Here is a 13,098-nt window from a genome sequence, read left to right on the forward strand (position 1 = left end):
GACCAGGAGAGGGGGATTGGCGAGCTCCCACTAAAAAGGGCGGAGAGGAGCTTCAGGTATTTGGGGGTCCAGATGACCAGGAGCTGGGGGGCCCTGCATAGGCTTAATTTCACAAGGCTGGTGGAGCAAATGGAGGAGGAGTTCAAGAGGTGGGACGCGTTGCCCTGTCCTTGGCGGGTAGGGTGCAGTCAGTCAAAATGACGGTGCTCCCAAGGTTTTTGTTCCTGTTCCAGTGCCGCCCCGTGTTTATCCCGAAGGCTTCTTTTAGGCAGATCAACAGGAGCATAATGGGGTTCGTGTGGGCATGAGGGACTCCGAGGGTGAGAAGGGCGTTCCTGGAGCGGAGTAGAGATAGAGGGGGGCTGGCGCTGCCCAACCTCTGTGGGTACTACTGGGCCGCCAATGCGACGATGGTGCGCAAGTGGGTGATGGAGGGGGAGGGGGCTGCATGGAAGAGGCTGGAGACGGCGTCTTGTGTAGATACGAGTCTGGGGGGCGCTGGCAACGGCGCCGCTGCTGCTCCCTCCAAGGAGATATACCATGAGCCTGGTAGTGGCAGCTGCCCTCAAAATCTGGGGGCAGTGGAGGCGGCACCGGGGGGGGGGGGGGGGGGGGGGTGGTAGTTGGGGCTTCGGTGTGGGCCCCAATACGGGGGAGCCACCGGTTTGTCCCAGGGAGAACAGATGGAGGGTGTTTGGCGTGGCACAGGGCAGGGATACGAAGGTTGGGAGACCTGTTTGTGGACGGGAAGTTCACGAGCCTGGGTGAGCTGGAGGAGAAGTATGGGCTCCCCCCGGGGAACATCTTCAGGTACTTACAGGTAAGGGCGTTTGCCAGGCGGCAGGTGGTGGAATTCCCGTGGCTGCTGCCACGCACAGTACAGGACAGGGCGCTCTCGGGGGGGGGGGGATCTTGGAAACGTACAAGGTGATGCAGGAGGAGGAGGAGGCCTCGGTGGTGGAGGTGAAAGGTAAGTGGGAGGAGGAGTTGGGAGAGGAGATCGAAGAAGGGACGTGGGCAGATGCCCTAGGGAGGGTGAACTCTTACTCTTCGTGCGCAAGGCGTTTAAGGTGCTGCACAGGGCACACATGACCGGGACAAGGATATGAGGCCGGCATTCTGGCCTTTGCATCCCTGGTAGCCCGGCAGAGGATTCTTCTTCTGCGGAAGGATGCAAGGCCCCAAGCGTGGAATCCTGGGTCAACGACATGGCGGGGTTTATTAAGTTGGAGAGGGTGAAATTCGCCTTGAGAGGGTACAAGGGTTCTTTAGGTGGTGGCAACCGTTCAGACTTCCTGGTAGAACGGTAGACATTGGTCAATGGCAGCAGCAACTCAGGGGGGGTTACGTTATTTTTTTTGTTTTTGTTATTTACACTGGAGGGTCTGAGGGGGTGTATATACTTGTTGTATTAAGTCGGGGTGTTAATGTTAATTTATTATTTATGTACAGGGGAAGGGGGGTATGGAGGGTTGCTTTTCTGGACTGTGTTTTGTACTTAACCCTGTTGGGTTCCTTTTTCATTTTGTTACTGATATTTTATGAAAACCTTCATAAAACTTTCTTCTTTTTTTTTTAAAAAAGAGTTCGTTAACAGGTAAAATGGTGGAGGCAGCCTCTGGGGCCACTCCACTAACAGCCGAAGTGCTTTTGAGTACCGTGCCGCAGGAATTTGACAAACACTGGCGGGTAGTGTTGGAGGGCCTCTGGAAATCAATGGAGTCGTCCTTGGCCCCGATCCAAGCGGTTCTGGAGCCCAATGAAACCACGGAAGCCCATGGAGCCAAAGATATGGAAGTGGCCCTTTCGAGACAGTGATCAGATTTCCTCACTGAAGTGATGTTGTTGGTGGCCAAAGTGAATAAATTATTGATGGTGAATGACCTAGAGAATTTACAGAGGGGATGGAAGGCCCAACGCTCAGGGAGAAATTTGCAGAGATGTTCGGCACGATGGTGGTGGAGGGTGGATTCACTTCCCCTGAGTTGGACTGAGTCCACGGTACACTATTACTGCACGAAGGGGATCCTCAGGATAAGGCATCTGCTGTAGTGAAGTTCCATAGCTTCCGAGAGAAAGAGCGGATTCTGAGATGGGCTAGGGAGCATTGAGACTTCAAATGAGAAGGCCATGCCATCAGGCAATCTACCCAATTTGCACATCTCTGGACTGAGGGGGTGAAACCCACGCAGACACGGAGAGAATGTGCAAACACCACACATACAGTGGCCCAGGGCCGGGATTCAAACCCAGGTCCTCAGCACTGGAGGGGTTTAGTTTTATGTGGGGTTCTCTTCTGTTATGAAAATATATAGCTCCCTGGCGGAGCTCAATGTTTATGGGTCAATAGTAACTTATTATTCATTTTTGAAACTGGACCCGGGCCCTCGGGAGGCCATATTCGGAGTGTCGGACCAGCCGGGGTTGGAAACGGGCGCGGAGGCAATGTTGTAGCCTTCGCCTCGTTGATCGCCTGAAGGTGGATCCTGTTCGGGTGGAGATCAACCTCTCCACCCTGTGTCCTGGCGGGGCGGAGGGACCTGCTGGAATTCTTAACGCTTGAAAAGGTCAAATTTGAACAGAGGGGAAGGATGGAGGGGTTCTACAATTCATGGGCGTTATTCATTATGCACTTTCGAGAATTGGATCATATCAAACATTAGGGAGGTTGGGGGCTGGAGGGAGGGGAACTGTATGTGTTAATGGTGACTATGGGTGATTCCTGATTCATTTTTGTCATTTGTTTATGTTAACATGCGAGCCAATGTCTGGGGTTTGGTGGGAGGATTTGATTGTTGTTATTGATAGGGGGATTGACATTGCATTCGTTACTGATTATTGTTCATTGTTGGGTGTAAATTTGGGAGAAAATGTGAAAAAGGAGAATTTTAAAAATATTTAAAATGTTATTCATAACCCTTTTTCCGAACTCTGCTTGGGATCCACCCTGCAAATCTAAGAGGTGGCTAAGGGGAGTGGCTTTGAAATGTTGGCTGCAGCTCATTATGGTAGCTTTTTAGATAATGAGCTTAGAATTCTTGTTTTGTTTAGGTTTGTTAGAAGTAAATATTAGTTGTTTGTGTTTGCCTTGCCTCTATTTATATATGTATTTGGGTGTGGTAGTATTTGAGGAAGATGATGGAGGAGGGTCAGTGTGCTGACAGCACCTGCAGATTTTTCTTTATTTAGTCTTGTGATTTGGTTTGGCAGCCATGCTGAGTGGGCCTAGTTGCTGTATCTTTCACAGTGTATCTTTTGGGTAATCTCTCTTGGTGTAAATGGCTGACTCTGGATTATTTTGGGGGGGGGGGGGGGGGGGGGGGGGAGAGAAGAGACCCCCAATTTGTTTGGTCACCTGGAACGTCAAGGGGTTGAACGGCCCAGTGAAAAGGTCGAGAATATTTGCTCACCGTAAGAGTTTAAAATCTTAAAGTGGTGTTTTTGCAAGAGAATCATTTGCGGGTCAGGGGACAGACAATGCTACGGAAGGGGTGGGTAGGACAAGTCTTTCATTCGGGTTTTGATGGTAGGACCAGGGGTGCGGCAATAATAATTAATAAAAGGGTTCCATTTTCTGTCTCTAAGATCTTGGCTGACCCCAATGGAAGACATGTTGTTGTCTGTGGCTCTCTGGTGGTTCTGGTAATATCTATGCCCCAAACAGAGACAATACAAATTTTATTAATAATCTGCTGGCCTCCCTCCCCAATTTAGATTTATATCAGCTTATTTTGGGCAGGGACCTAAAACTGTGTTCTGAACCCGAGTCTGGATCGTCCAAGCTCAAATCTCTGACTCCATGGTGGCCAGAGTTTTGTTCTTATGCATGGAGCAGATGGGGCGGGTAGATCCTTGGCACTTTTTGCACCCACGTGACAAAGATTTTTCCTTTTTCTCATATGTGCCTCAGGTATACTCACAAATCGATTTTTAAAAATGTTTTTATACAGTAGATAGGTCTGTCCTCCCTTCTATAGTGGCTGCCGAATACTCAGCGACTGTAATTTCAGACCATGCCCCACACTTGTCGATTTGGCATTAGAGTCAGGTCCCTCCTAATGCCAGCCATGAAGGTTAGACACAACATTATTGGCGGACAAGTAATTTTGTGAATGCATGTCCACTGCCATTGGGGACTATACAAATTTTAATAAAAGTGACTCAACCTCACCTTCCACGTTGGGAAGACCTTAAGGTGGTCAACAGGGGGGAGATTATCTCCAATAAAGTGTACAAAGTGAAGAGAGCGAAGGCAGAACAGCAGAGACTGGTGAACTCCAACCTGGAGGTGGACCACCAGTGCTCACTTGCCCGTTTCCCGGAGTTGTTGGCAAGTCGGAAAAAGCTGCAAATGCAATTCGAGATATTATGAACTGACAGAGCGGTGGGCCTGCTGCAAGGTTCAAGGAGTATGTTTTATTAATTAAGGGAGAAGGCCAGTTGCCTTTTAGCTCACCAGCTTAAGCGACAGGCAGCTTCCCAGGAGATCGTACAGGTACCCAATTAGAAACGGCAGCCTGGTTTCCACCCCATCTCGGGTTAATGCAGCCTTTAAATCGTTCTATTGAGGTCTCTAGATTGGAGCCTCCGGCGAAGGGCTCAAACACGATTGACTCTTTGGACAGCCTGCCCGCCCCCACGCTGGAGGTGAAGAGGAGCGATGAGTTGGAATCCCGTGGGGCCGGAGGAAGTCCAAAGATGTGCAGGTTAGGTGGATTGATCATTCTAAATTGCCCTTAGTGTCCAGAAAGGTTAGGTGGGGTTATGGGGATAGGGTGGACTTAAGTAGGGTGCTCTTTTCAAAGGCCGAGGAGGGGAAAAGGGGAAGGCAATGTACTCGATGAGCCGAGTGGCCTCCTTCAGCACTGTAAGTTCTATGAAATCTATGAAAATGCATTGGGTTGTTGCAGATTGGTAAAGCCCTTGGTCCGGAGGGTTTCCCCATTGAATTTTATAACATATTCATGGAGCAGTTGGTGTCATTAATTCTGGACATGTTTAATGATTCCTTATCCCGGGGTTCGTTACCCTCTTGCAGGCCTCTATCGCCGTGATTCTCAAGAAAGACAAAGACCCAATAGAGTGTGGGCCGTATTGACTTATCTCACTCTTAAATGTGGATGTTAAATTACTTGCCAAGGTGCTGGCGCTGTGGCTGGAGTCTTGCCCCCCAGAGGTGATCTCAGAGGATCAGACAGGCTTCATTGAAGGTCGACAACTATTGGCCAATATACATTGTCTTACCCTCCTCGGTTCCAGAACCGGATGGAGGGGATTGTTTACCTGGATGCCAAAAAGGCATTTGATAGATTGGAGTGGGAATATCTGTTTGCAATTCTTTGGAGGTTCAGCTTTGGCCACAAGTTTATTTCCTGGATTCGACTATTGTATAGGGCCCCAACTGCTAGTGTTCGTATTAATGCCCGAACGCTGGTTACTTCCCGTTGAATAGGGGCACCAGACAGAAGTGTCCGCTCACTATAGCGCTGAGGTCCTCTAGAGTGGGATAGAACATCGGGTGCCCTTTACGCGGATGGCCTACTTCTCTATATTATGGACGCAGAACCCTCTATGGACGAGATAATGAAGCTGCTTAGGATTTTTGGCTCCTTCTCTGGTTACAAGTTGAACTTGGTCAAGAGTGATTGTTTCCCGGTCAACCCCCTGGGGAGGTGGGCAGAACAGGGGACTCTATCTTTTCACCTTGCCAAGGCTAGCTTTCATTATCTGGGGGTCCGAGTGTCCCACAATTGGGCCATGCTTAATAAATTAAAATTACACTAATCTGGTTGATTTTTTAAAGTCAGACTTGCAGAGGTGGGATAATCTCCCCTAGCCTTAGCGGGTAAGGTGGAGACTATTGTGGGCCACCCGGACCCCCAGATAATGAAAGCTAGCCTTGGCAAGGCGAAAAGTTAGAGTCTCCTGTTGTGCCCTCCTACCCAGGGGGTTGACCGGGAAACATTCACTCTTGACCAAGTTCAATTTGTAACCAGAGAAGGAGCCAAAAATCCTTAGCAGCTTCATTATCTCGTCCATAGAGGGTTCTGCATCCATAATATAGAGAAGTAGGCCATCCGCGTAAAGGGCACCCGATGTTCTATCCCACTCTATCTAATAGAGGACCTCAGCGCTATAGTAAGCGGACACTTCTGTCTGGTGCCCCTATTCAACGTGCTCCCGAGATTTTTATTTCTTTTTCAATGTCTCCCCAAGTCCTTTTTTGTCAAAAGCCAACAAATTAATGTCTCCATTTATTTGGACGGGTAAGACTCCAAGGATCAGTGGGGCTTTGCTCCAAAGAGACAATCAGGGGGCTTGGCTCTTTCCAATTTATTTGTTTATCATTGGGCAGCCAACATTCAGAAGATATTGTTGTGGTTCAGCAATCCTCATTCCATTTGGGGACCAAATGGAAACAAGCTCCTGCACGGTTTCTAGTCTTCGTGCAATAGTTACTGCATCATTGCCTTTCCCTCCAGTGAGATTTTCCTTGAATCCAATAATGGTCTCCACCCTGAGAATTTGGAAGCAGTTCAGAGAGCATTTCAAGCTCTGATCCTGTCTTTGCTAGCCTCCATCAGCAACAGCCACCTTTTCTACCAGCGGGTTTGACTCAACGTGTAAGTCATAGGAGGGGAAGGGTCTGGTGAGGTTTGGAGACCGGCTTGTGGCAGGAGGTTTGCCAGTTTTAAGGCATTGGCAGAGAAATTCCAACTGCCTGGTTCCTATATTTTTGGATTTGTGATTTTCCGGGCCAGGCTTTCCTCCCCAAAGTAAGGAGCTTTCTGGTCCAGGTGACAGTTTAATATTTGGTAAATGCATTTGGTAAATCAACCACCACAAAAAATTTTAAATCTGCCAGAATTATCTTTAAGCATTTTTGAATACAGGGCAAAATCAATGCAAAGGTAAAAGCGCAGTCTTATTATGCAACGTAATCAAGTCAGGCGGCACAGTGGTAAGAACTGCTGCCTCACAGCGCCGAGGACGAAGGTTCGATCCTGGCCCTGGGTCATTGTCCACATGGAGTTTGCGCATTCTCCCATTGTCTGCGTGGGTCTCGTCCCCACAACCTAAAGATGTACAGGAAAGGTGGATTGGCCACACTAAATTGGCGCTTAATTGGAAAAACTTTTTAAAAACTTAATCAAGTTGGTTTCCTCCATCGCGCAAAGGTGATAAAATGGGAGAATTTGATTTTGAGATGCATGTCAATCCACCATTATCAAGTTCTCCAACAACAATCGGGAAGGGAGGAAGAACAAGAAAGCACGAGAGAGACTGACCATTAACCAGTGGTAACACAGCCACAACTACAAGAACAAGATAGTTATCATAGAATTTACAATGCAGAAGGAGGCCATTCGGCCCATCGAGTCTGCACCGGCTCTTGGAAAGAGCATCCTACCCAAGGTCAACACCTCCACCCTATCCCCATAACCCAGTAACCCCACCCAACACCAAGGGCAATTTTGGACACAAAGGGCAATTTATCATGGCCAATCCACCTAACCTTCACATCTTTGGACTGCGGGAGGAAACCGGAGCACCCGGAGGAAACCCACGCACACACGGGGAGGATGTGCAGACTCCGCACAGACAGTGACCCAAGCCGGAATCGAACCTGGGACCCTGAAGCTGTGAAGCAATTGTGCTATCCACAAGGCTACCGTGCTGCCCAGTTGCTTGGTACTCTACCATTTGGCTCACCTCCTGATCCCTCAAAGCCTCCCATGATTGAGTAAACAATAGGCAGGAGTAGGATGGAATACCTACTGCTTGCCAAATATAGTTGCAATAAACAATAAACACCGCAAAAATCTGCAATTCTCAGTACTAGGTACCTTACTTTTTGTATTGCATATTAAACATTTAAACTTGAATGCAAGGGGCATGATCAAGAAGTTTGCAGACAGTTCAAAGATTGGCCATGCACCTAATCATGAAACTGAAATTTGTAGACTGCAGGAAGATATCAATGGACTACTCAGGTAGGCGGAATAGTGGTAAATGGAATTCAATCCAGAAAAGTGAGGTAATGCATTTGGGGAAGGCCAACAAGGAAATGCAAAATAAATGCAGGATACCAAGATACTGTCCACAGGTCTCTGATGGCGACTGAACAAGTAGATAAGATGGTCATGGCAGCATTTGAAAATGAAATGAAAATCGCGTATTGTCACAAGTAGGCTTCAAATGAAGTTACTGTGAAAAGCCCCTAGTCACCACATTCCAGCGCCTGTTCGGGGAGGCTGGTACGAGATTTATTGTCCATAGGACATAACATCTGGGAGGTTTTGCTGGAACTGTGTTAAACACTGGTTAGGTCATAGGAGTCCTGCATTCAGTTCTAGTCACACAATAGCTAAGATGTGATTGCACTAGAAAGAAGACAGAGGAACTTTATGAGGATGCTGCCTAGATTGGAGAATTTTATTTATGATAGGATAGGCTACAGTTGCTTTCCTTGGAACAGAGGCTGCTACAGGGAGATTGAATTAAAGTGTATTAAATTGTGAGGTATCTGGATCGAATGGATAGGAAGGCCTTATTTCTCTTGGTCGCAGGACCCATAGCCAGCTGAGATTTAGAATAGCAGATTACAGGGAATTTGAGGGGAAATGTTTCCACCCAGGGGGAAGCAGAATTCACTGCCTGAAAAGATGATAGAGGCAGAAATCGTCATTACATTGGCAAAGGTACTTGGATATGCACCTGACGTGCTGTCACCAATAAGGCTACAGGCCAAGAGCTGGAATATGGAATTAGGATGGCCTGAGCAGACATAATAGCCCAAATGGCTTCCTTCTCTGATGTAAATTTTCATGATTTCACGACACCCAAGAAACGGCTTAGCCAGTGTCTCGTCACATTAGGTTCAGCTATCCACAGAATAGCTATCATCCACAAGATGCACTGCAGCAACTCACCAAACGTACATTGACAGCAGCTGCCAGGTTTGCAACTTCTACCACTGAAAAATACAACAGCAGTAATGTCGCTGGAACACAACCTCCCCCAATTTACTTACGAACATTAACTAGGATACAAAACGCTGCTACTTCACGAGTGGGTCAAATTCCAGATCTTCCTACCGAAAACCATTGAGGAAGCACCACCACAGAACTGCAGTGGCTCAGGGCAATGGTTTACTGGATCTTCTTGGGCAGTTAGGAAGTGGTAATAAATGTGCCTTGCCAAAGAGGTCTTTTTCAACATTTATCCTCTCATATTTTTAAACTGCTTATATTAAAAGTTTAATTCGGCAAACATAAACATACCTTATGCACATATGGTCGAACCAAATCATCCAATTTGTACAGGATTCGGTCAATAACTTTAACTAGCAAGTGACGCTCCTGGTCTTCAAGTGTTGGGGACATCAGCAGTGGAAGAATTTGATTGAACAAAGGACCAGCTCCAAATTCTCTGGCTTTATCGGTTATTTGACGCAAAGCAGCCTTGGAAGAAAGAGAGAAAGAAATATCACATTTGCATCAGGATAACACAGCTAGTTATAACACAATAAAATTATGCTTACCTTCCTCATTGGTGGAGTACCGTTCTTTATTTTCAGAAGCAATTTCATTATCTTTCTTTCCTTCTGCTCTTCTGGACTTAATGTCGATTCATCAACTTCAACCTTATGAGTGCAGATAACAAATATTTCTATGAGATGCTGCAACTTTTAAATCTAATTTCTCAAAACTTCCTTCAAGAAAAGCTACAAAACTTGTATTGAATCCTCATCTCAACATTTTTTTCAAAACAACTGCAAGTACAGCACTCCTAGATTGAAAGGTAAATGTATCCATACCAGCCTTGCGAAACATTACAAATAACCAACATTTCATAATACATTTTCTTGTGTATAGAAAAGCTTCGACTGGTCTCTTTTTTTGATCAATACTCAAGTTCTGAATGACCAAACGATTATAAAACTACAAATTGTTCAAATTATAGCATCCCAAACAATGCTGCACATCACTATTAGTTCCAGCGGACAAGATCCTAATCTTCAAATTCCTCGATAGTTTTGCCAACCTACATCGATAATTGCCTCCAACTGTATCTTCCTCCACACACCCTTCGCTGCTGACTCCAGCTTACTTTGTACTTCAACACTATTCCTTAAATACTATCATTTCTTTCAAAATCTCTCCACTTTATTCTCTGCTTCCAAGTCTTCCCTCTGACTGTGCTTTCACAAACATTCCCTAACTCGCTTTCCCCCTTCTGCTTGGGAACCAATACTCAAGGCAGAAGGTGTTGTCTATATCACAAATGCTGCAAATGCACAAAATTATTATGTTGATACTTTTCTCATCTCATGATGATGTATCCCATATTGCATCACTTGCATATTTAGTGCTCTGGGATGTAATAACAGAATCCTCCTGACAACACAAAGCATTTAACTGTTCAAAGTTTCACACTGTTATTTCCAAGTGTAAACTAATTCAGTTTGTGAATCTGCATTTTGATGTATAAATTATATACATCATGGGCAAGAGAATGGGAGGTTATTCCACTTACAAAAAGACAATAACACAACCTGTATAGTATCAATGTAATTTACAAGCTAATAAATTTTTATTTCACATTCACATGTATATAGCCAATTTTACTGGGGGAAATCAGGCAACTATAAAATTCTCAAACACACTTACCAGCAATTTGTCAAAGTATTGAATGTCATCAGGTTTCAGGAATGGAAGATTCCCAGAGGGCTGGTCATTCATGTTCTTTGCAGAGCGTTCTTCAGACTGCATGTGGAATCCAGTTAAGCCACCAAGCGGTGTTGGGGTTGCAGTCAGTTTACGAGCAGGTGTTCGGATTGGGACATAACCAGCTGGAGGTGGAAGTACCTGTGAGCATTTAAAATAAAGCTATTTTTACTCATTGAGTAAATGATAATAATTTAGATATAACAAAATAAGATTAACAATTTTTCCTCCACACACCCAGTTTCAATTTCAATATTTTTTGGGCAATTCTTTTCTTACTCAATAGGTCAGTGGAGTAACAGCACTCAGTGCTTGTGGCCAGAATTTTCCATCCGTTCACGTCGGCGGGATCTTCTGGTCCTGCCAATGGCACGCCTCCGCTGTTGGTTTCCCGGCGAGGGGTGCATTCAACGGAAAATACCATTGACAATGGCAGGACCAGAAGATCCCACCACTTGCCAATGGTGGGCCGAATCCGCCGCTGTGAACCACATGGCGGCTTGTGTGGAAAATCCAACCACATGCATTCAAATTTTGAAATCAGGGCAAATAACATTACAATTCAATTCTTCACTATTTTGTTGACAATTATTAAACTGAAAAGAAAATACTGAATACCTTTTGCAAAATACTGCTAACAATGCAACACTTTATTATTACTGGGCAGTGTGGAGAAGGTACAGAGCTGGATCAGAGGGGTTGACTCCCAATGGATCAGAATGGAGGAGAGTTTGTGTAGGGGGTCGGGATTGAAGGCGCTAGCAACAACCCCGGGGAGATACTCGGGGAGTTCGGTAGTAATAGCTTCATGGAGAATTTGGAGGCAGTTTAGCCAGCACTTCGGGTTGGGAGCAGGGTTAGGGGAAACGCCGATTCGGGGGAACCATAGATTTGAGCCAGTGAAGTGGGATGAAATTTTCAGAGATGGGAGGAGAAAGGAATTAGGACACTAAAAGATTTGAGTCTTGGGGGTCGGTTTGCAGGATTAAGGGAGCTGGGAGCGAAGTCTGGGTTGGAGCAGGTGGAAATATTTAGATACATACAGCTCGAGACTTTGCCAGAAAGGAGATACAGAGTTTCCCAGTAGAGCCGGCTTCCACATTGCTGGAGGACAGGTGGCCTAGAGAAGGGGGTAGTATCGGCGGTTTACGGGGCTATTTTGGAAGAGGAGAAGGCGCCGCTGGAAGGGATCAAGGCCAAGTGGGAGGAAGAGTTGGGAGAGGGGTTCTGGTGTGATGTGCTCCGGAGGGCGAATGCCTCCACCTCGTGTGCGAGGTTGGGACTGATACAGCTAAAGGTGGTGTATAGAGCACACCTTACCAGGGCGAGGATGAGACGTTCTTTATGGGTATAGACGATGTGTGTGAACGTTGAGGGGGGGGGGGGGGGGGGGGGCTCCAGTCCAAAGCTGGAGGATTACTAGGAGGTTTTTAGGGTAATCTCTAAAGTGGTGCACGTGAAACTGGCCCCGGGCTGTTGGGAGGCCACATTCGGGGTGTCGGACCAGCCGGGGTTGAAAACGGGTGCGCAGGAAGATGTAGCCTTCGCCTCATTGATCGCCCAAAAGCGGATCCTGTTAAGAGTGGAGATTGACCTCTCCACCCTGTGCTCTGGCGTGGCGTGGAACCTGCTGGTATTCTTGACGCTTGAAAAAGGTCAAATTTGAACTGAGGGGAAGAATGGAGGGGTTCTACTATTCATGGGTGTTATTCATTATGCACTTTAGAGAATTAGATTACATTGAACATGTATGTCTTAATGGTGACTATGGGTGATTCCTCATTCCTTTCTGTCATTTGTTTATGTTAGCAGGCGGGCCAATGTCTGGGACTTGGTGGGAGGATGGGATCGTTGCTGTTGATGGGGGGATTGACATTTCATTCGTTACTGATTATTGTTTATTGTTGGGTGTAAATTTGGGAGAAAATGTGAAAAAGGAGAATAAAAATATTTCTTTAAAAAACAATGCAGCACTTAAAATTCTGAAATATAACTCTTCTGCTGTGGGTGAAGACTATAAAGACAGCATTTGGTTAGGCTCGCATTTTAGTGGTTCACTTGCCATTCATTCTGCACTTTTCAATACCCAAACTCCCAGAGACATACCCCTAAATAGGACAATGTCCAGAAACAAACATAAATTATAGGAGCCTCATGGAGTAACTACTGTTGTAAGAAAATGCAGACCCCCCACCAAATCTCACAAGGTCACCGATTGCCATTTTCAAAAACTGCTCGTATCATTGATGCCACCACCATGCTCTAACTGTTGCACCCAACAAATGAACAACCAGTTTTAGAAAGTTGTGATTCAGATGGTGTCTACCTAGGACTGCGTACTGCTGCATTGGGTAAAAGTTAGCCAAGG

At 46.2% G+C, this 13,098-nt stretch overlaps 1 protein-coding gene across 2 annotated transcripts in view; it reads right to left on the bottom strand.

Annotated features, from left to right (window-relative positions):
* The window catches only part of sf3b1 (splicing factor 3b, subunit 1), a 93,451-nt gene that overhangs the window by 32,759 nt on the left and 47,594 nt on the right, over nt 1-13,098 (bottom strand). For both annotated transcript variants that reach the window (XM_072478841.1, XM_072478853.1), the window contains 3 exons: nt 10,674-10,871; nt 9,545-9,646; nt 9,285-9,464 (listed from right to left, as the gene is read on the bottom strand). In XM_072478841.1, coding sequence (XP_072334942.1) covers nt 9,285-9,464; nt 9,545-9,646; nt 10,674-10,871 — 480 coding nt within the window. The remainder of the gene's footprint in view (nt 1-9,284; nt 9,465-9,544; nt 9,647-10,673; nt 10,872-13,098) is intronic.

Source organism: Scyliorhinus torazame, chromosome 2 (genome assembly GCF_047496885.1).
Source record: "Scyliorhinus torazame isolate Kashiwa2021f chromosome 2, sScyTor2.1, whole genome shotgun sequence".
Lineage (NCBI taxonomy): Eukaryota > Metazoa > Chordata > Chondrichthyes > Carcharhiniformes > Scyliorhinidae > Scyliorhinus > Scyliorhinus torazame.